The sequence below is a fragment of the Desmodus rotundus genome, chromosome 12 (genome assembly GCF_022682495.2).
Source record: "Desmodus rotundus isolate HL8 chromosome 12, HLdesRot8A.1, whole genome shotgun sequence".
NCBI classification, from domain to species: domain Eukaryota; kingdom Metazoa; phylum Chordata; class Mammalia; order Chiroptera; family Phyllostomidae; genus Desmodus; species Desmodus rotundus.
The window spans coordinates 95600028-95624313 of NC_071398.1; the positions used below are offsets into that span (position 1 = coordinate 95600028).

The window sequence follows — 24286 nt, forward strand, 5'->3', positions numbered from 1 at the left end:
TCTGTTGTCAGTTGAGAAGGTAAGAGCCAGCAAAAGTGTAGAGGGAAAGGATTGGTGTGAGAGTGGAAGCAAGGGGCAGCCAAAGGTAATTATATTAGCACTTCATTTCTTTTCATATTATTACAAATGCCAAATATAAAAACTTGGTGTTATCTGTATTTTGTGTTGGCTATTAAGCTTGTCCCTCGATTAGCATAAATAAAATCAATCATCAGGATTGGAGAATCAGTGCCTAACTGCACTTGAAACCTCACCTTACTACAAGAGTGTCCCCCACTATGGAGCATCGTGGCACTGGCCTACTTTAAAAAAAAACTAGAATGACTTTATCACAATGACTAATATTTCATTGAACTAGATAAGCCAATGTGTCACTGACATATAACTGGTCTACAGGACAATAAAAGTCCCTGAAAACACATTTTTATTAAATAGTAAGATGCTGCAACATGAGGGCCCTGAACACTGAGCGCCCATCCTGTGTGCAGGAACTCTGTCAGGGCATCGGTGCTGTTTTATTGAGGAAAGGAGGAGGGAAGCACAAAAATCCTGTAACTGAAGACATCCAAATGTCATCCATGGCATTATGAAATACGAACCAAAACACCTGCCTCATGTGTACAATCTGAGAACCAAGCACGGTGTGATCACTGTTCGGTGACAGATACTGGCAGTGGTCTGCCATCTGTGCAAACACAGAGAAGCCCTGGGTGGGGACGGTCTCCGAGCTTTGCCACTTCCCTCCAGCAGTGAACCACAAAACAAAACGGCTCTCAGTGCGTCAGAGTCTTTAAGACTCACCTGAAGTAACGAACATCAAGGTGTTTTTTGAAGCAAAATTATATGTTGATAATTTCAAATAATCCCCTTATTTAAGATAAAACTAAATGTTCTGTTCTGCGTGACTGTTTCACATCTTTTTGTAATCAATCTACCTTTTTCCATGAAGGCACTGAACATTTCAGTCATTTGCTGAGTTTTCTTCAACAAAGGGGGATGCTAGTGACTATTTTGAAAACCATAAACTCCTAAGTCTTCATTTTTACCCATAGAACAGCAAATAGAATGAAAGCTAGCTGTTTTATCTTCCTTTTAAATCCAACATATGCTAAAATACATTTAAACTAAATGTCTATTTACTCATATAAGCAATAAAGTATGCTGTACAACATATTAGCCTGTTAATGGGTGATCGATTTAAGCTAGTGGGACCAGAGTCCAAAAGAAAACTGAATGGGCAAATAACGATTAGTTTCAGAAAGAGTAGCGGCAGCAACCGTTATTAGAGACATTCATTCATGATCCCATTTGATCCTCCCCAAAGTCTGCAAAGCAGGCATTATATTTCCATTTTAAACACTGAACTGGTGAAGTTCAACGAAGTTCATGATTTGCCAATAGCTACACATCTATTAGGTAAAGCCAGGATTTAACCCCACGGTTGCACACTTTGTGACAGGTATTAGTAAGACTCTTTATGCTCATAATATAAGGTATTCAATATTCATGGGAACCCTAGAAATATGGTAACACTGTTTCCATTTTATAAATAAAAGAACTGAGGTTCACAGAGTTTAGGAAACTTGCCCAAAGCCATATGACTTAAAAGGTATTAAGCCACAGTTCAACTACATAGTTGTGCTTTTTACTATCCTTTTGAGTGAGTCCAGCTGTGAAAGGGCAGAGAAACCTAAGACACTGAAATGGGAGGATCAACAAAATATTTTTTAAAGGTAAAATATCTTGAATATGTTTACAGGACACAGGAAGACGATATTAGAAAAATAGCTCCAAAGCACTGATGCAAGAATTAATGTAGAAAAGGAAAATCTAAGGATTATAAGATTAAAATCTTGGGTTATAAGAAAGTTATTGGGGAACATGAAAGGACTTATTAAAAATGCACTAAAACTCCTGTAGTAAGGATATAGCGGTAAGATGACATGATGTGTCTGTCTAGCATCCTAGCTCCCTATCATCTGGACCAAAACCCTTTCCTCCAGCATCACCGTCCCACTGTTCAGGAGGAGCCGATCCAGCTCACTGGCTGCTCTCGAGGGCGACTCAGGACCTTGGCCAGCTGATTAGAACACCCTGGCTTCCTGGCCTTCACAAATGATTCATGGATGGCAGGTTTCCAAGGCAGGCCGATCAGAATCCTCCATGGATTTTTTCTTTTCCATGTAGGAGCTGTAGCAAAAGATGGTCCCTTTTAAATGAAGTTGTAAAACTGAAAGGATATGGGCCAGGCCAGGCAGCAGCCATATTGCCCACTTTGCAGCTGACCCATATAACTGAGGCAAGAAAACGTAAAACCAGAGATACAGCAACACAGATTACTGATGACAAAATATGAACTCTGGAATCCAGCCATGCCAAAGTCACCTCTGCCCTGGACTTTCCCCGTTGGGTGAGCCCATAAATTTCCTTTGCAATTTAAGGTACTTTAAGCTAAGGTTGCATCACGGTAGCAGAGAGAGTCCTGAATTATATAAGGTCACAAACACTTTTACTTACAAAAACACTAGGAAGCTTCTACCTTGTCACCTTGGACTCTGTGGGATCATGATTTAAAAAAAAAAAAAAACTGAGAAGCAGCTCTGCTTCTCATTTCTTAAGTCTATTGGTTAAATCTTATCCTAAAGCTGCCTTTCTGGGAGGTGCATTAAAGAATTCACAATTTTTAAACTTTATGTTGAAATAAAACACACAAATATCATTGGATTTCACTTATGTATGGAATATAAAGCACAAAATAAACAAAACAGAAACAGACTCATAGATACAGAGAACAGGCTGATGGATGCCAGAAGGGAGGGGTTAGAGGCTGAGCGGAAAGGTGAGGGGTGAGAGGTACAGACTGGCAGTTACAAAAGAGGCAGGAGTCATAAAGTACAGCACAGGGATTTTTTTTTTACTTGGAATGACTTTTCATTTTGCATTTCATATATTAGCCAGTTTCACATTCTCACAGCACAGGGGCAGTATTTAAAACAGCCACTTCATCTCCCAAGTCTGAAAACAGCTAGAACATTCTTCTCCAACTGTAAACGGTAAGTTTCTAACGCCATCAATAGATATAACAGCACCTATTGTGATAAACACAACTCTCTCACTGTTGAAACTGCGACAAGTCACAAAGCTATTTTCAAAGCCTCTGGAAATGTCCAATCAGGAAGGTAATTATTTCCTAAAACTACTTAGACATGGTAAAACTTAAAAATTCTAAAATTTTGTTTTTGGACATCCTTTCGTTTTTGGTCCTTCCTCCCCCTTTAGCAGTGAAGGTGAAATATAAATGAGCATGGGGAGGAAAAGGCAGCATCCCCAAAGAAGCTGCCTCTGACAGTGATTAATGTGGAGCTGCCAGAGGAAGTCTGGCAGCGAAAAGAAGCAATAGCTTATGTAACTGATAAAAAAATTAGTAAGACCCTAATAATGTATCTCCCTAGAACCTGAGATAGTGTATTTGATGAATTGTTTAAGCTAGACTGTATTCTCCTAACTATTTGAACCACGTAGGCAAAAATATGGAAGAAAAAAAATTACAGTTAATTTTTCTTACTCAGATTGGTTATTCGGATGGGTTGGTTAGTGGAATATGCTGATAAAAAGCAATATTGCAAATACTGTCAATTAAAAATTACAGTATGTTTTTCATTAACACTATGCTGAAGATCAGTTCATCTGTCCTCAAGATTCTGAAGGCATTTCTGTATTTCCAGTTATTTTATAAGCCCTGGCAACAACTGAATAATTCTAAGTATTAATGCAGAAAGTATAAGAGCCTAGACTGAATTTCTATGTATTTTGTTACATATATTAAAGGCAATTTTGTTGGATATGTTTACAATGGCCAATTTGTCACATGACCCTTATAATAAGAGAGGTGATAATGTAGAAAAAATTCTGGGTATTTGAATTTTCTGATTATTTGATATTCTCTCTCTCTCTTTCTCTGTGTGTGTGTGTATCTTTTTCAGGGAAAGGTGTTTCAAAACAAACATGAACTTACAAGTAACTAACCCTCTGTTAAATCTTAGAACAGATTTCTCAGAGAGCTACACCTCTCACTGAATTTCAATCAATATGTTACAATGAGTTTTAAGAGGACAACAAGTCTAAAATACCAAACTGGGATAAGCTCAAAGATCACTTCGTGGAGGACAGAGCTCACCACGCATGGCTTGAACACGCTTTCATCGGAGTGACTGCCAAGGCTCCTTTTGGAAAAATGGGGTCTCTGAGCCTTGGTGAGCATGTCCACGTCACTGCGCGTGTCCAGCCCGTCGTGGGACCTGAGTATTCTACATACTGGGTGGGTTTAGTTGTAGAGAATTTGTGGCCACAAACTGCTGGATTATCACAGGGCTATTATCATAGCCCAAGAAGATAGGCTATGGAGTTATCAAAGAAAGAGGGATGACAAGGACAAGGTCAAGAAGACTAACAACAGGTGATAATGCAACAAAGAAATCAAACTCAAAGTTGAATAAGGTGAATAATCACAACTGGATATCATTATTATCATTAGAACCAAGTTATTAGACCCAGGACCATAATACACTAGCTTGTCTCCATTTCCAGAATGTAAGCCTACAAGAGATGCTTTACTTGCTGCACGTCTCTGCTGCATTTGACATTATACATTGCTTCCTCCCAGGTGAAAATCCAGAAATTCTTCAAGGATTCCTTTTCCTCATCAGCCCTTCAAATATCTGGCATCTCTGAGCTCTATCCTGTTCTTCTTACTCCATTTATTCCTCTTAGATGATCTGATCCACTGCCACAATTTCGGCTTTGATTTTTTCACCAGCATCAGTCTCCAACATCCAACTGGTTGCTGGACAGCTTCACGCAGATACCCCCCAAAGAGCACAGACTCAAGGAATCCAAACCAAAGTTCACCATCCACTCCTAACCCTTCCTTCTCATTCAGTCTCAATGGATGCATCTTTTCCTATCTCAGCTCAAAACACCACAATGCACTCAGCCACCAAAGCTAGAGAACTAGGCACGTTACCTTTGACCCTTCTTTGTCATAATTAATGTCTGAAATAATTTTAGGACTGTATAAATGTAACTACTCCTTAACTGTTAAGGAGTTGAAATTACATTTGGCCCTTTGAAGACAACCGCGAGACTGATGTGGCCCCGGTGAAAATTACGGTGAAAGTTTGACACCCCTGCTTTGGAATGAAGCCCACCTTTCTTGACATGATTGCAAAGTCTTCCTAATTTGGTCCCTTGCCCGTCTGACCGTTGTCACCTCATACCTCTCCCTCCGTACAGTTCCTCTACCAACTGCACAGACACTGTAATTCCACTTTGTTCCCTTTACATGTGTACCCTTCTGTGTGTCCATTTATTTGTTCATTTTGTTCCTATTGTCTGACAATCTCTACTTCCTTCCTTTTCTGTCTTGCCTCCCCTACCCTGAATTACCTGTGTCTCAGCAAAGCTACCATCTCCTCCAGAAAGCCTTTCCTGAAAGTTCTGGGTTGAGTAATGCTTCTATCATTCCCTTACTTTGTGTATCGCTTTCACTAAGCACTCGGTATGTTCTCTATAAGTTCTTTAATAAACTTAAGAAAAATCAATAAAGACATAAGAATAAAAATAGTAAGTATGTGCTTCCATTCCCCGTGCCCCATTCTGGACCCCGAGGCCTTTGGGAACACAAGTCATAAATTATTCATATGTGTAATCCCACCTTCCAGCCCGGAACTGACAACAGATGCTCAAGAAATATTCTGTTACTTGGAAGTGACTGAGAAGAGAGTACACAAAAATAAGTCGCAGAAAAGGCGAAACACCTCCCTGTCACTTCCCTTCACAATGGTCCTGGTACGGCTCCTATCTGGGCAGTTACATCGACATCTTCAGTTTTGGAGGGTTCTAGTTACAAATAACTCCAAATCAGCAATTTATTGCCTTCTCGCCTACAGAATTAATTCTACTGAGGAACTGACCTGTTCTTGACTTCAGATCTCTTACTTTATCACCAAAGGTACATTTTTTAAAAGATATGCCATGTGCAATCTCCATCAGGTAAATGAACAATAAGGAGGGAAGGCAGAACCAAGGAGAAATGAAATAAACTGGGCAGCACCCTGCCATTTATCACACGGAAGTTACTTACATGCAGCAGCAACACAGCAGCAAGAAAAGACTGCCCTTGGCAGTACCCGATGTCTTCGTCGTAGACGGAGTAGGCCTAGAGGAAAGGTGGAGAGAGAGGAGTCTCGTCAGCATCCACAGACTTTCATTAGGTGCCAGCTCCCATTGGGCTGCTGCCTGCTCTTGTTTGCAGGCTGTCCACATACTGGTCCTTCAACTTGAATGTGTGGGTCACGAGCACATGGGATCCCCCAAAGAGGCAGCATCTTTCCTAAAGCAATTTTGGATGCCCCATCATCCCCAGGTTCACCTTCAAAATTTGTAATAAAGAGATGCTCAAGGCACCTTAGGTTAGTTTTAAAACATCCGCTGTGGTCTGCTGTCAGGCTAATGAAGCCACGGGAGGCAGGAGCTGAGGGCAGGAGAAGACTGGAAGGTGTGTTGATGTGGGTTCTGACACACCTTATGGGGGAAATCAGAATGCTGCTGAACCTGTAGTGCGGACTCCCTCATCTAACAGACAAAATAGCCACCTTCTACAACCTCCAGATGCTCTCAAACACCTCCTGCACTATCTCCCACTTCCCAGAGTGCTAGCGGGTAAAAACGACCCTCCCATCTACACCAGTGGGGCAAAGCAGAAACCTCTAGCATTGCTGGCACGTTTTTCAGAATGGTTAAGAGAGCCGCCTGCCACATAAGCCCCCGCCGGAGTGGGTGTTCTGGATTCACCATCTTTAATAGCATTCTAACCAGGCCACAGGGACAGAGCCAAAGAGGCCCATTCATAGAAAATCTAGCACTCCTGGGAACAGCTATCATACCACGTAACTCAGGGTTTGCCTTAGTCTTCAGAGGAAAGGAAGTACGGTTGTACACTTAAAATACAGTAACTAGTACTTCAAAGAGGTGAGAGCATAATTTTTCAAGAAGACACCCATGTTAAGTTTTAGGGAGCTGACTCAGTGTAGCAGGCATGGTGTGCTGATCAGAGAGTACAGAACAGGAATTAGGAAGCTTTTTCTGTAAACGTCCAAAGAGTAAATATGTTTGGCTTTGAGGGACACTAATATATCTGATGCATATTGTTCTTGTTTTTTTAAACAACCCTTTAAAATGTAAAAACCATTTGCAGCTCAAGGGTGGTACCAAAGCAGGAAGCGTGGGCCATAGTTTACTGACCTGTTCAGGCATTCCCACGTGCATTGTTAAAGACCATCACCCCAGTCATGCTGGTTGGGTCCTGGACATGTACCCCATCCACGTGCTGGGCTTCGTCTTAGTGAGGGACTTCGCCTGATGTGCAAGTATGAAAACCGTCTCCCTGCAGGGTGGTGGCTGTCAAAGATCCTCAGGCAGGGCTGCCACGGGGAGGGGAAGTGAGCCATCCCCCAGATGCCAGAGAAGTCGGAGTACAGGATTGGGAACTCTGTTTTACTTAGTTCATGTGCAATGAGACGCACATGTTTTAACTGAACGATTCTTTGAGTTGGGTCATTTATGTAAACCATCATTATGGAATATTTCCATCATTCCAGAACATCTCCCAATGCCTCTCTGCAGTCAAACCCAGGCACGCTCTGGTCTGATTTTATCACAATATATTATTAGCTTTGAATTTTCAAAGAATTTCATAGAAATGGAAGCACGCTGCTATAATATGCACTCTTTTGTGCCCGGCTCCTTTTACTCAGCACAATGTTTCTAAAATTCTGCTGTGCTGCTGCCTGTATCGGCAGTCCATTCCTGCTTTTTCATTGCTGAGTAGCATTCCACTACCCGAACGTACCGCAGCCTGTTTATCCATGTTCCCATTGATGAGCATTTGGGGTTTCTTCCCCCAGTTTTTGGCTAGTATGAATAAAGTCGCTATGCGTACACAAGGCTTTTTGTGGGTACAGGTTTTTATTCTTCTTAGATAAATAACTAGGTGCAGAGGTTCAAGGTTCAAATGCTAAGTGAATGCTTAACTTGATAAGAAATGCCAAACTATTGTTTCAAAGTACCTGTACAGTTACTGTACCCACAGCAGCAAAGGATGAGCACTCAGTGCTTCACGTCCTTGTGAAGACTGGATATTTCCAGTCTCCTTGCTTGCAGTAACTCCTGTGGTTTTGACTTGCATTTTCCTAACAGTTAATGACACAGAGCACATTATCACGTGCGTTTAGGCAATGGATATATACTCTTTTGTCACTGTCTTCTCGAGTTCTTGTTCATTTGTTTGATTATGTTGTTCACGTTATTCTTATTGATTCATAGGATTTCTTCATACATTCGGTTTACAAGTCTACTGCCACACTCTATTGCCAGTATTTCTCCCAATCTGTGCCCTGCCTTTTCCTTTTCTTAATGGTATCTTTTGAACTATCTTGTTCTCTTTTAACCTTCTTCTGCTAATGATGATATTATCACACTCTCTTCTGCTGAGAGAGAAATTAGATCATGGAATCATTACCTAATGAATCTGACAGGAGCTTTTCTTCATTATCATCAGTTGCCAGAGCTCTGCTGAATTTTTAAAATTGAAAGAGGGATTAGCATTCTTTTACTTTAAAAATTTTCTTCAATTTATACAGTGAGGTTCCTGATTGCTTCATTTGTGCTTTTCTCCAGAGCTCATGGGTGTGTGTGTGTGTGTGTGTGTGTGTGTGTGTGTGTATAAGGGGCTGGAGGAAGGACTGCAGGCAGAGACAGAGAAGGAGCCCAAGGCTGCAGAAGGAAGGGAAAGGCTCTGTCACTGTCCCCACTGCAGCCTTCCTGGTGCGCTCTGTCACTGCTGCTTCCACAAACTTGGAACTCTGGGAGTTGCTGATGGCAGAGCAGGTTACGTGAGTGATAAACAGTAAGCACTTTCCCTACCCCAGGAAACTCTGAATCTCCAAAAGCCAATCATTCTTCACAACCCTGATACCACTTTGAGAAACGTTGGATTCATTGTTACATAACTGTACTGAACGTTTATTGAGGGTTACTTCTATGCTCCTTTGTGTTACAAGAGAAGTCCAATAAGACACCAGGTCCAACACACACGATGCAGAGAAATCTCGAATCCAGGGACTCCACAGACTAGCCTCTTGCAGGAGAGCTGAGGGTAGCAGCGCACAGCAGTAATGCATTGGTCATACTTTCCACTTGGTTTATCATCTTGGGATAGATTAGTAGGAAAAAATGACTTTTTCAGAGGTCACTTACTAAATTGTTTTTATGATTCACAGTTTGAAATACAGTGTTCTAGCAAGTTCTTTTGCTTGGAGTTCTTCTAAGCACTGTTTGGCTTTAGTCTAAGCCTTCTCCAACTGAACTGAGCTGAATCCTTTCTCTCTCTACTCAAAACTTGCCCCTCTTTGCACCAAACCTCTCCCCATTCCTCACTTTAATTGCTTTGCTGGCCAGATGCCTGCTCCGTCTGACTTTTATAAACCATCTGGGGAGGCACCACTTCTGTAACATGTGAGGTGCCCCTATTGGACCAAGCTCCCCGCCCCGGACACAAATCTAAAATGCATCTGGACAAATATACAAGGGCACTGCAGAGCCAGACGAAAGCGGCAGAAACTGGAAGGCAGAAGAAACTTGAAAGAAGGAAATGACCCAGGGCAAGAGTCTCCTTCACGGCGGCTTTTGCCAAAGGTCAGGCACCAGTGGTAGGTACCACACGGCATGGCTAAAACTTGAGTATAAAACTGTAGTCCTGCTGGCTTAAGAACAGAGGACAGATTGGGGTGACCATAACAGCTAGGAAGCAAGAGTGGAAATTCTAGAAAAAAGAGTAAGGCTAGAGAAGCCCTTACTATTCTTACTGTAAAGTTACAGAATTCGAGGCAGTGCAAAACTGATAGAAGGACAGACAAATAATCAACAGAACAGAATAAAGTGAGAATTCATGAGTCCATTTGAAAATGATAAATAAATGGTAAGTCAGATGAGAAATAGGGTATTTACATAATTACAAATGATGTCACGCAAAATATTAATTACAAGAGACAAAGAGTAACTTCATTGTGCAGAAGGTGGGTAAACAATACCTTATTTATTTATCAGAGTGATCATCATCACTAATGGGAAAACCACAGTGGCGTGCTACCTGTGAGAAAGAAGTAGGAGCAGGTCACTTCTGTTATTCCTGCCGCGGATGTGTAATGCGAATGCAACCACGAGGAAACTGCAGACAAACCTAAATGGAAGGCCAGTCTAAAAAATGCCTGGACTCTCATCTTCCAAAGGACCAAGGTCAGGAAAGCAGAGGGAGGAGCGAGACACTGTTGCAGACAGAAGGAAATCACAGAGACCCAACCATGTGATTGTGAACTGGACCCTTTTTCGATTAAGGGTGTTGTTCGGACCATTGCTCTAGCGCTGAGGCAGAAGCAACACATCCGTGCTGCACTCCTGGTCTCAGGGCTGTAGGACACCCTCGCAGGAGAGCATTGCTGCTCGCTGGAAAACAGCTGGAAGTGCTTGCAGGCGCCGTGATGGTGAATCACTCTCGCACAGCAGAAGAAAACAGAATTCTGTATTTGCAACTTCCCTGTAAGTTTGAGATCGTTTAGAAATATATAGAAATATGGAAATATACATATATAAAAATTTGACAGACTCGTTTTGTCACCTGGTTCTAATAATAGAAAATTGGAACTCAAAAAAGGTTATTAAGCTTGTCCTATTTGCTGGTTAAGTTTGTCCTGTATGCTGGTAAAAAGCAGAGTATCAACATAAGCTGCAAAATAGATTCACTGACATGAAATAATCTAAATGCTGGTGATGAAAACATAGAGGGCTAGATGTACTCACAGATATTCACTCACAAAGCAATTTTCTTATCTAACACAGCTGGCAAACTTCCTGGATGTAACTTTCCTTTTATATAATCCTTCAAAAAAAGGCCCTTGGCAACAATTTAAAACGGAACTAATATACTCAGTTTTTTTTAAAGGAAATGTAAAACAACTAGCCTACCATAACCTTAAAAAATTTAATGTTTCTATTACAAGTAAACTACTGTGTGATTATGGTAAATTAGTCAGTGTTTCTTTTACATTCTTGGACTTTTGGTTCCAAAACCAAAAAAAAGTACATCAAGGCCATCCTAAACGAAGTCTAAGATAAAGCAACAGCGCTGCTCCTGTATAATCTTAATGAGTAAAACTACTTCACAGAAGAAGAACATGGTAGACATGAAGAGCTCGTTCAGAGCTCTTCCACATGCAACTTCCATCCAAAACATCAGAATGACGACCACGGAGATGCACCTCCCAGCTCTCCACCATGGGAGTGTGACCTACCGAAGGCCCCGCTGCTGTGGCCTGAAACCCATCCTCGCATTTGCACCAGGGCTGCACTTCCCAGGGCTGCCGCCCCCAGTGGCTGAGCACAGCAAGAACACACAGACAGGTGCGCCCTCGTCCAGCAGCCGTGGACCGCACAGGCAACTGAGGCTGAGGACCCACAGCTGGCTTGCCAGGCTTTCCTCAGAAGGACCCTCCAGGCTGAGGCCCTTCCACCCAACTCTCCTTCCTCTTCTTCCCTGGGGTTCGGACTAGCACTCGGGTCCATGCCCTCCCAGGCTCCTCCCCATCTTCTCTTGTAGGCGTTTCCCCTAATGCATTTCTTACATCTTTAATCCCGTCCTGGTGACAAGCTTCTTAGAGAACCTGGACTAACACTGTCAGTTTCATCAGGTCAAGACCACCCCATGGTTAATGATACTGACACTGTGTAACTAGCACTGCTCCCTGCTCTCTCAGAAACAAAGGAAAAAGTCAGAGGGAGCTTCTTCCCTCCAAGACTGAACATACTGTAGAAAAGACCGAAATGAAACTGGTCAGAGAACATGCAAAACCGGAGTCCACCATAATACTCTACATTTTAGAAAGTATTTTTAATCTGTAACGCACTGTGGGAAGGAGTGGGTAAGACAAGCTTCACAAGGGAAGTGGGCAACTAAGATCTGGACAGATGGGAAGGAGGAGGAAAGCGATTCAGATTCACACCCTTCCCAGGTCTTTGAAAGATGCAGGAAGAGGTCTGGTTAAGGAGGAGGCTTCAAAGTTATGAAGACATTGCCAACTGCATCATAATTAGTCAACAGGAAATAAGTCCCCAGAAGTCCATAACTAATCCACTGAGAAATCACTGAGAGTGGATTGTTTAAGACATGGAAGGCAGTGGAATCTAGTAAAGAAACAGGTCGAAAAACCACCAATGCGGAAGGCACCGGGGGCAGCATTTTATTTGAAGCTTCCTTGTGTTATATCTTTGCAGGCTGGCTTTATTCTTCCTTTTCTCTCTATTTTAAAAAGTAAGCTAACGTCTCTTCCTCAGAGTAATGTTGTTTACTAAAAGGAGCTGCTATAATCAAATCCTTGGAGTAAACGCGAATCCCTGTATTCTGACTTTAAACATTTCTGTCATCCTCATAATCACGCCCTTTCTCTTCTGTATTCTAGTCATGGTGTGATGGCTTCAATTAGCCTTTCTGTTGAAAGACTACAGGCTCCACAGAAAATACAAAGCTATTTCAGGAAAAGCTTAGAGAACCAAGCACATAAAGAAAATTTTAAATTCTCCTCAGACTCTCTCAAAAGCATTACAAATCGGCGATTCTCTTTCCAGGACTCCAGCTTCACCAACCTGACCTTTTCACTGTTACAGTTTCAGAAGAAAAATCCATATTTAAAATAACATCATCTCTTTTTAGCTGAGCTCTGACTCAGAAAGTCTATCCTCTTAATATGTGTATTATAGGAGATCACAAAACTAAAACGCCAAACTACTCCCTCATGGACGACTTTAATGACACCAACAAAAATAAAATGTTTTTGAGATACTGTACGCCAAAACTAAGCATGAAGTTCACCCCCCCCACGCTGTGAATGAAGCTTATTTATATGGGTATGTATATGTGTGAGCGTGCATTTGCTGTTTTCAGTGGCTATAAACATTGTCCTTGGCAATGAAGCAGAATTAGACAATTCTTGTAAGATGGAAAATGTGAAATGAGCGACTTAAGGGGGGAATAAAACTAAGTAAAACTCTCAGATTAAGATACATCAGCATGCTAGTCTGGTACTCCAGTCATGCCACAATAAACTAAAGGGCCAGTAGAAAATTCCCTGCTCCCTTGGAAAATCTGCAATTATTAACCACCAACTTGTCTACCAGGAAGTTTGAGGGGAACACTGTGAAAATTTGATAGCTCCTGTTTCTTCACGGGAGCTAAATTATGTCTTGTAGAAGTGGAAATTTTGGGAAAAGTGGCCCACAAGAATGCTAATAAGTAAGCAGAAATTTTAGTAATCTTACAGCATCAGGGACACAAACTGAAGGGTGGGACCCACAAAGGAGAAAGGTCTCTAGTAAATGCCTCAGGCTCTTAGTTGAGACCCTGGAAAGGCCTTGCCCTCCAAGCCAGAAAAGGTCAAACCTGGGTCAAAGGGACCCCCACCTCCCCCTTCTACCAGGGAAACTCTGAATCTACTCTGGAGTAAACACCACGCAAACCTTGGTAATTTTTCAGACACGAGGTCCAGAACTCTCTTAGAAACAACCAAGTGCGGAAAAAACATGAGCAAGTAAATAAAAATTAAAACATAAGGGACAAGAATATATGGATGGGTGATCAGATACTACACTTTAAATAAAATAATAAAAATAAGAACAGATAGCAATGAAATAGAAAGCAAACATGTAAGAAATAAAATCAACAAAGCCAAAAGTTGCCTCTTTGAAAAACTAGTGAATTTGACATAGTATTGATTCTTTGAAATACCAATCAAAATCCTCAAAAGGCATTTTCCCCCAAAAAAAGTTCCAAGCTGATTCCAAAATATGGAACTACAAAGGGCCAAGATGGTAAAAACAATTTTGAAGCAGAACAGAGCTGCAGGCCCAAGAACACATGGCGCTAAGACTTACAAAGTTACTACAGTTATAACAGTGTGGTAGTGGTATGAAGACAGGCACGTAGATCAACGGAGTGAATGGTCCAGCAGCAGAAACAGGCTTTCAAAGAGGTACAGGCATCCCCGTGTTCACCGCACTACTATTCACAGTAGCCGAGACGCGGAGACTACCTAAGTGCCCATCAGTGGATAGACGGATAAAAACGTGGCGTGCGCACACAGTTGCTCAGTCAGAAAGGAGGGTACCTCGCCACTGGAGACAACGTGGGTAGAGCTTGAGCACATTACGCTAAGTGAGGTAAGTCAGACAGAGAATGACAAATACTAAATGATACCATTTATATGCAGAATCTTAAAAAGTCAAGCTTGTAAAAATACCCAAAAAACCCAAGTGTAAAATGGCATTCACCAGGGCAAGGGTGTGGGGGCGATTAAATTGATATTCATTATGGGTACAAATATGCAATGAGTAAAAATAAGCCGTAGAAAACTAATGAACAGTATAAGAAATATAGACAACAGTACTGTATTATGATCATGAAACTTGCTAGTAAGAGACAAATACTTAATTACCCCAGTACTACAAAGATGATTATGTGATGTGATTGATAGGGGTGCTAAATATTGCTATGACAGCAACCGTATTACAATATATAAATGCATCAAATTAGCACATTGTACACCTTAAATATACAGTGCTCTATGTCAAATATATTCAATAAAAAAAGAAAATATCCAGAATAAAACAAAAGAATGGCCCAGACACAAACCCACATATACATGGACCTGACTGACAACGAGGCCGCTGCGGCAACACAGTAGGGAAAGAGCGGTTGTTCTAAAATAACTCTGGGTCACCTAGGGACACAGCCGGGGGGAATGGACCTTGTCTCATCCCAAAGCCAACTGCACATGGACCATAATCCCCAGTGCAAACAGCAAAGGAACAAAATGTTTACATTACATCAGGGAAAACTTTCATGACTCTGGGCTAGGCAAATATTTCTTAAACAGGGCACAAAAACTTTAACCATAAAAAAAAGATGAATAAAGAGGGCCTCACTTTTTTAATGGTTTCTGTTCATCAAATGACACCATTAATAGAGTGAAAAAGGAAGCAACATAGAAGGTATTTGCAATACTTCTATCTAAAAAAGGACTCATACCCAGGATACAGAAAAAATCTCCTACAAGACAATAGTAAGAGAAAGTCCAATTGTAAAAATAACCAAAAGACAAACAGGCTTGTCACAGTAGGACATCCTAATGGGCAAAACGCACACGACAAGGTGCTCCTCCTCAGTAACTGTAGGGGAAGGCACCTGAAACCACAAGGAGATGCCACGACACACCCACCAAGATGGTGAAATTTAAAAGCTTACCACGTGTTGGTGAAAACAGAGAGTGAGTGGAGTCCGATACACTGCTGGTTGAAATGAAAATGGTAGGACTGAAAACCTGTTCGGCAGTATCGACCGAGGGGGGATGTGTCCATACCCCCGGCCCAGAATCTCCACTCCTCGCATATCGCCAATGGAAATGCACCCATACGCGCACTGAAACATTATTAACACACGAGTGTGCATGCCAGCATTATTTATAACTAAAGACAACCCAAATGCCCACCAAGAACAGAATGTATACTACGTTATAACATGGTCACACCACAGGATATTATGTAGCGGTGAAAATAATGTATTACTGCCATATATGACAACACAGATAAATCTCATGGACAGTGGGAACAAAAGTAACCATGTGCTCCATATTGTGTGAGTCAATTATTTTAATTCAAAAAGAGGCAATCCTATTGCATGGTAACAGAATGGTGACCTTTGGGGGAGGTAATTACTGGCCGGGGAAATAAAGGGAGGTTTCTGGAATGCTGGTAAAATTCTATGTCCTATAGTAATTACACAGAAGTGTTCACTGGGCAGAATTCACTGTTATACCCTCAACATTTGTGCACTTTGCTATATTTATATTAAATGTTATATTTATTAAAGTTTTTTTAATGGTAGCAGTGAGATCTAAGGTGATATTAAGAAAACTGTTCTTTATAAAGTTGAAGGCCTAACATGGATGGACCCTGAAGGCATTATGCTAAATGAAATAATGAAAACTAAAACAGAACATAAAACCACTCACGACATCAAAGTTATAGAAAAAGAGATCATATTTATGGTTACCAGAGGCAGGGGCAGGGAGCAAACTGGAGGCAGGTGGGCAACATATACAGACTTCCAGTCCTAAGATGAGTAAGTATTAGAGGTGTAACGTGCCCCAGGATGGCTATAACACCGCTGCATGATACGCAAGCAAGTTGTTACGAGAGGAGATCCTAAGAATTCTCATCAAAAGAAGTTAATTGGAAGTAAATGAGTAAATGCACTCCACTTCATGTGTGCCTGAAACACACAGCCAAACCCAACAACGGAAAGCCAGGCGAAGTCTTCAAAGCCGCATCACACTCCCTTACAGTTCCAGTAACGAGAGACAGCTAAAACCAGACATAGGAGTGCACCTGCTATGTTTACGAAATTTTTTAAAACAACATTTAGAATCACAGCAAACTGAAATTGGAATAATCTCATCAGACCCCCATACTCTTAACGAGAAGGAAATCTGATAAGCGATTTCCTCAAATCTTAGATCTTCTTAGGGGAACAATCAAAACCAGAAACAGATCTCCCAATGCTCAGTCCTTCAAACTATGCCAAACTGTCTCCTGGGGTATGGTAGCATATTTTTTCTTCCTTTCAAGGACACTATTTTAAAATATGTTGTGAAAGACGGGAGAGAGGAAGGGGAGCCCAAGCCTTTACATTTCCCAAATCCTGTGTATTCTGCTATTGTACCTTCAGTTCAACTTCCACATACATTTATGACAACAGGAGAATCTATGGGCCGTTTCCATTTCATCCTCCCGTGAAAATGGCATTAAAAGGCAAAAGCTGAAGTTGACAGATCCAATAAAATGAGACAGCGAGTTCCTAGCAGTGTCCTCTCTACCCTGACGTTCCGGTCATTTCTCATCTCACCGGAGCCACAGAAAGCTTCATTGCAAAGTCAGACTCTTGTATCCTTGAACTGGAGTTGATTTCAACACTCACTGTAATTGAAATTCTCTCTTTTCTAAAGATTTTATTTATTTTTTAAAGAGAGGGGAAAGAGGGAGAGAGAAAGGAGGAGAAACACTGATGTGAGAGAGAAACATCGATCTGCTGCCTCTCATGCACCCCCAACCCGGGACCTGGCCTGCAACCCAGGCACGTGCCCTGACCAGGAATCGAACCAGTGACTTTTCAGTTTGCAGTGTAATGCCCAATCCACAGAGCCATTCCAGTCAGGGCTGTAACTGAAACTCTCTTAATTCCTGTTTCAATTTGAGAGCAGAGAATGTTGTATTTCTAATATAGGCCCCGCAGATGAGGAGCTGTTAGAAACAAGTGAAGTAGTAAGTGTGAAAGCACTCTGTGAATGTGAGGTTATTACAAGGCACATGAAGGTGCTGTATCAATAAAAGGTCTATTAAGTGTGTTGCTGGTGTGAAGAAGATGCACTATTCTTAGTGATGAGTCATTAGATGCTAATCCTTCACAATAGGGAGTAAGAAAAGGATGTCTACTCTCACTAATTAATTTTAACACTATTATGGAGGTTCTGGCCAGTGTGGTAAGACAAGAAAAAGAATTTAAAAAATGGTACAGAAGAAGCAAAACTATCCTTATTTACAGATATTACAAAGGAGCTGATTTAAGATCAAGGTATTATTAATGTTTACTCAGTTTTGTGCATGGTATCCAGAATGGAAACTCCAAGCTGTATTGCTGCGTGTATGAGCTATGATGCTGGATATTATTCTAGAAACTACAATGACAGAACAGGTAGACCACACTCACTGGCCTTAAAGTCATACCTAGTAGCTTTTGGGGACATGGGGTGGCCACAAAATGAAAGACTATAGTTCTAATTGAATATAAAAAGCAAAGACTAGAGGATGAGCACACCAGAGAAAGGTGGGTTCGGCTGGGGTGGGGTGGAGGGATGGGGAGAAAAGGCATACAACTGTAATTGAATAACAATAAAAATTTTTTAAAGTAAAAAAAAAATTTTTTAAAGTCCTATGGTAGCTACATCACCAAATTGTTATGAGGATTCAATAAATATGTAAAGTTTGAAAAACATAAAAAATAAAAAAATACTCATAAGTATGATGCACAATTTGTGAGTTATCACCACCACTGAGCACTTAGCTGCTAAATCACAGCAGATCAAGAGGAGGAGAAATTGTCAATTATAAACCAAGTGGTCCACATGGTAGGACCCCAGCAAATTTTGGTTTCTCCAACATTTTCTGATATATTCATCTCTGCTCGCCCCCACTATCAAAGACTGTTGTAAACTTAGGTTGAGGTAGTTCATACTCTAGTAACATATTACAAGCCTTAGCAGTTTATATCTACTATCTTGAATTTTAAAATGTTTTTAATATGATTCTTTTGTTTCCTGAAATTTTCACAAAATTCAGTACAATTAATTCAGCAATTAAGGTATCTTAGAGCTACATTTTTATAATATTCATTACTCAGATCTTTAAAACTGTCTAACTGTGTTGCAAAATATACACTGATAATCTAAAATGGCTACACGGGCTGTGTGATTACTAATGAATATTTTCTAATGACTTCCAGGTTGGATTATTAACCTGCAATTTTATTTTTATTTTAGTTTTTAACCTGCAATTTTAAATGCAAGGAGTAGCAAGTACTTAAACGTACCAACTTTTAACTTTTATCTTAGTGTTAGTAACGTTTCAGGTATTTCCCTCTGTAAATATTACATAACGAGGCACACACTGGTGTTACTACACTGGAGCAAACCTCGGTCACAGGCTGCAGGCACACAGAACCACCTCTTTATTTCCGTGAAGGAGTACAGAGAGAAACTGAGGGAAAAGTCACGGACTGGCTGAAAATACACTCAGTGCTGGGGGAAAAGTGTTCCATATCCCATAAACCGGACTCTTCTAAATAAACTTAGAAACTACATAAAGTTTGGTATCTTCCTTACACAAGCCAGAAGCTAATTAGCCTGTAGAATTTTAAAACTGGTAGAAAATTTTTTTAATAATTACTTTTTCCTGGTATAAGCATATAATGAATTATATATTTTAAAAGATTTTATTTATTTATTTTTAGGGAGAGGAGAAGGGAGAGAAATATCAATGTATGGTTGTCTCTCACACGCTCCTTACTGGGGACCTGGCCCAAAACCCAGGCATGTGCCCTGACTGGGGATCGAACCAGCAACACTTTGGTTCATAGGCCGGTGCTCAGTCCACTGAGTTACACCAGCCGGGGTGCATATAATGAATATATCATACATTTTTTTTGTGGTGTTCAATGGTTTTGGCATTTTTTAAAACTAGATGATGTATTGCTTTCCAGAAATCAGTACACTCTCAGGTTTTCAGTTATTTATGCATTTCTAGCTCTGAATGATACTATCTATATAAAAGTAAATTTCTGATGAGTGTACATATGTATAATCCTCCAAAATCCTCTCTCATCAAGAGAAAAGACAAGACAGGAAGGGAGTGGGCAGATGGCTGACCCACAAACATGCGAGAAGGGCTTTCATGAAAGCTGAGCCCTTTGCAGAGTTAAACATAATCCTGCTCGGTTAGCATATGTGGGCAAGTGCTTTTATAAGTGCCATTAAAAAAACCAGTAACTATAAAATGACATTGATACGTGCATATACTTCTGATTACCTACTAGCTAATTTTGGGTACTCAAATGGCTAAATTTGATGATTCAGGAATCAATTTTCTAACTTACAAATTAACCACGGTATTTGCTTTTTCTCCATATTATTACAAGATTTTTGTGTTGTTCCCTGTTTGTTAACACCCTCTACTGGAATGGTAGAGGAGGATAATGTTGAGTAACCCACCACACTTGGTAGGGCAACTTAAGAATGAGGCAAAGGGTAAACTGTGTTTAATGACTTCGCAAGTTTGGGTCTTTGGCCTCAATTAGCATTGACAACAATGAGTTAACTTTATATAATGATTTAAAAAGTCATTCTGCACTCCTGATATAACCTAGAGAAATTAATACTGTGATGAGTCTTCTCCACTAACAGAGGCAGAATCTTTTGTACCCACGCAGAGAACACTTGCTGAAAATCAGCGAACAGTTTTCCCCCAGGCCTGCTACCAGTGAGGGAGAGAAGAGACTTCGAAGCAGGCCATACGAACCGCACAAAGATGTACGATGTGACAACGCAGAGTGTATCAGCAGTAGCAGAGAACTTGCCAGTATTCAGAAAGGTGCCACACTGCTTCTTCATCTTGCCTACTGTCAAAAAACTGAGACCGTGCCACAGCATCTTGTCAGAGGGCAGAGCCATGCGCACTCCTCTGAGTCTTTGCTGCCGCGGCCTGAGGAGGACCTTCTGTTCCCTTCTGTTGGCGGCAGAGCCAGACTCAGGCAGGCCATACTGTGCCTCCTCCGCAGCCAGAGAGTCACCTTCAGGACCCATGACTGAGGATCTGGTAGTTTAAGTGTAAAGCAGAGAACACGACACAGTGCAAGCAAGAAGTGAGGACAGAAACAAATCCAAAAGCCTGTTAGATGGGTTCCTAAAATACAGTCGTGTAAAATAAGTTACAAAAGCCAAGGGGAGGGCCCTACCTTGCAGATCTTATAGAGCGACTCCTGGCCATCGCCTCCAGTATCCTTAAAGTAATCGTGTGCAGGGAATGTGCGGTGAATGTCTCGAGTGATAACACTCTCCTGGGCGGAGTCCTGAAAGAAAAAACGGAAATTTCCTTTTAATTACAAAAACTAATGTATACACATGGTAAAGAAAATTCAAACAGCACATAAAAAGTATGCCCCCAAATGCCTTCCACCCTGGACCCATGGTTCCATTCACGAGAGATAAACACCCCCAATAGTCCCCTGGTACCCTTCATCCATCTTTCTGTAGATGTTTACGTGAGGGGACAAGAGGGAGGGAAGCTGTACACACACATCTCCATCCTCTGCTTTCTGAAGCACAAATAGAAGAAAACTACCTGCCCCTTTCACATAATAGGATAACTTATGGAATATTCCTTATCAATACATGCAAATGTATTTCACTCTGTGTGAGAGCAGCTATTTAAAAGAACAAGGTATATCTGGATATGGACATAACATAATTATTTAATATTCTCCTAATAATGATTTTTTACACTTTCCTGTTTACATTACAAATAATATTTTTATCCATACATATTCAAGAACAGGTTCCTGTACGTGGACTTGCTAGGTCGAGGGCACACGCATTTCCATGTTTAGTAACGGGCTTCCCCTCCAGAGTTGTACCAATACATACAAACACCGGTAAGGGCATGCGTTCCTCCGCACTCACCCGATACCACGCGGCTCCCAACTCTGTAATTCTGGACAGTGGGAAAACTGGAAACCCAGACCACAGTGAAGTAAAAAGTAAGAACATTACCAATCTTTCCCCCTGGGGGTTAACTGCTCGACAAGCTCCAGAAAACAAAAAGCCCCAACGCTACTATGTGAAGGTGACAAATGTTTTTTTAAAGATAAATCCAGAGGAAGGTTTGGTTTTCTTTTTTTCAGGTTTAGGATCCAAAAGCTCCAAATTGATTACAATTCTAAGTCTTATAAGAATGATTAATGATTCACTTGATTTTACTTTTTTCTGTAAAGATTTGTTAGTTTTCTCTGTTTAGACATAAGAAAACAGGATGGGACTCCGTCCAGCCACCCTGATGATGGGAATACTCGGCACGGTTTAAGGACACATCAATGACTTCGACTGCAAATTGAAAGTACTGTTTAACGTCTGGCTTCCATAAAGATGTGAAAAAAAAAACCCTTTCAGTTAAAATCCAGACAGGAAAAGAGCGTTTAATACGTGAGCTACTGTAACGAATGTCCGTTACCATTCGCTCTCTGGCTGAGAAGTGCGTGGAGGAAGTAGCTGCCTGGCTCTGAGAGAAGCCAGAGCCTTCTCTTGCTGCCGTTTTTTCATTTCGGCTGCTATTTCATGCTGGGTGGTAATTAGATCTTATGTCGTGTAGAGAAGGGACACAAACTGAAAAGTTCCACATTTGCTAGCAAACACCCAACATACTGCAAATCAGTCCAGAGGAAATTCTGATGGCTTAGGGGAATGGGATGTGAGAGCTAGGGAAAAACGAAACCAAAAAAATAGCCCAACTTTAGTAAAAGCACACATCGAAAGTTGTATTTATCAAGGTAAATGCAGTTTCTACTGATAAAGTATTTTGGAGGAAGGTGGGAGTACAGAACAAGGTGAATACAAAGGTAATGTATAAAAAGATACACTATGAAATGTATGGGTTTTTGGTCTGGCCTGGAGAATAAGGAGCAGAGTCTGGTACCAGGTAGAAGCAAGTTTTCACTGCCCAGGTGTCCTCCAAGAGAAGAGTTCTCTTTCTATACAGAAAGTTTCCATTTACAAACTATTTGTAAAGATGACCACTGAAAATGTTACCGCTGCCGTTGCTGGACTATTTCAAAGGCAAACCATATGCCAAGCAGTTCACAGGGTAACTCTTCTCGCAGTTTCCAAGATATCAGGGAGAGAAATCATTGAACTATATTCCCTAGAAACTGCCTACTCATTTGGCATCATGCTGTGTTTAAATGCTAACAGTCTGATTCAGTGGAGGAGAAATTGATCAACAATTTCTAGAAAGTAACTTTGCATAATTCTGAGCACTTTTTCCTAGGCATATCTGAATATTTCTTGTTTGTTTTTTTAAAAAGGCAAAAACTCAAATGAAATTAAAAATAATAAATTTTTCCTTAATAAACATTCTCTTCCTAGGGTTACTTTTTTTTTTTTTAATCCTCACCCAAGGACATTTTTTTTCTTTTTCTTTTTTTTAGAGAGAGAAAGGAAAGGAGAGAGAAACATCGACATGAGAGGGAACATCGATAGGCTACACACTCCCCGACTGGGGATCAAACCCACAACCTGGGCATGTGCCAGGAGTCAACCCGCAACCCTCTGGCGTATGGGACGCTCCCACCAACTGAGCCACACAGGCCAGGGCCTAGGGTTTCTTTCAAATGCTTTCAACACTCCTGTACTTCTAGAGTTTTCTTCCTCACATGAATCTCAGTTGGCTAAGGGAATGATTTCAAGAACTTCACTTTATAGACTAAATAAGCTATGTTGCTACACTATTCACTGAAAGTGAAGGTCAAGAGGCACACTGGCCTCATAAATAGACTAGTATGAATAAAATTATGTACTAGACTAGAAAAAATAATCATGTTTTTAAGCTAAAGCTAACGTTAGCCACCTCCCAATTACCCATACTGCTGAGAATGGCGACAGTGTATATTTCAGGAATCCACACCTAGCCCCCCAAACTCATTCACTCCTCACCCATTCAACAAACACCAGAGTCACAGAGTCACCAAACCCCAAACTCTGTAACAGAAGGGTGATAAAAACAACTGTTCTCTTCTATTAACACCTTTCATTTTAGTCTTATTCCAATTATATTTGTCAATTTTTACAAGAAATAAAATATACAGAGAGGACAAAAAAGAGGCCAAATAATTTCCCATCTACATATATGGAGTTAAAAGGTCTCATGTAACCTTTTAAAGTTTTTATTAACACAGTGAAAAACAATGTATAGCACAACCAAAATTGATACAAGGTCATTTTCTTGGAGGGACCCCCCACGATATAAGCGGAGTATCCCCTTGAGTCTTGCCAGCCTTCTTCAGAACGAGAGGAGGGAAGTCAGTCCTTTGTGCGCAACGACTTCCCCAATGCCCAGAGACTCACTTACAACCTTACCGGATATCCACTTGCCAGTGGAGGCACCTCACACCCCATCCTCAGGCCACAATGGAGGTGCCGTGGCCTTGGAGCCAGACAAGGTCATGGGATCTATTTCTGGCTACTCCACTCGATACCTACCGCATCAGACAACTTATTGAATCCCACTAAACTTCAGTTTCCCCATCTGTAAAGTGGGATAATACCAAACTCATGTCATTTAGAATAAAATAATGGATATACAGTGCTTAGCACACTGCCTAGTATAAACCGAGTACTCATTAAAGAAATAAATGAAAGTAATTATTATTCCCTTTTTCCTTAAGAATCACATTTAACTGTTTAAATATTTTGGTGAACATACATTTTAGACATCCTTCTGTTTTGGTATGCTCTAAATAATAAAA

General features: G+C 40.9%; 1 protein-coding gene across 6 annotated transcripts in view; it reads right to left on the reverse strand.

The window, feature by feature from the left end:
• The window catches only part of RABGAP1L (RAB GTPase activating protein 1 like), a 446160-nt gene that overhangs the window by 171003 nt on the left and 250871 nt on the right, over nucleotides 1-24286 (reverse strand). For all 6 annotated transcript variants that reach the window (XM_053916149.2, XM_053916150.2, XM_053916154.2 and 3 more), the window contains 2 exons: nucleotides 20726-20839; nucleotides 6143-6217 (listed from right to left, as the gene is read on the reverse strand). In XM_053916149.2, the coding sequence (XP_053772124.1) occupies nucleotides 6143-6217; nucleotides 20726-20839 (189 nt within the window). The remainder of the gene's footprint in view (nucleotides 1-6142; nucleotides 6218-20725; nucleotides 20840-24286) is intronic.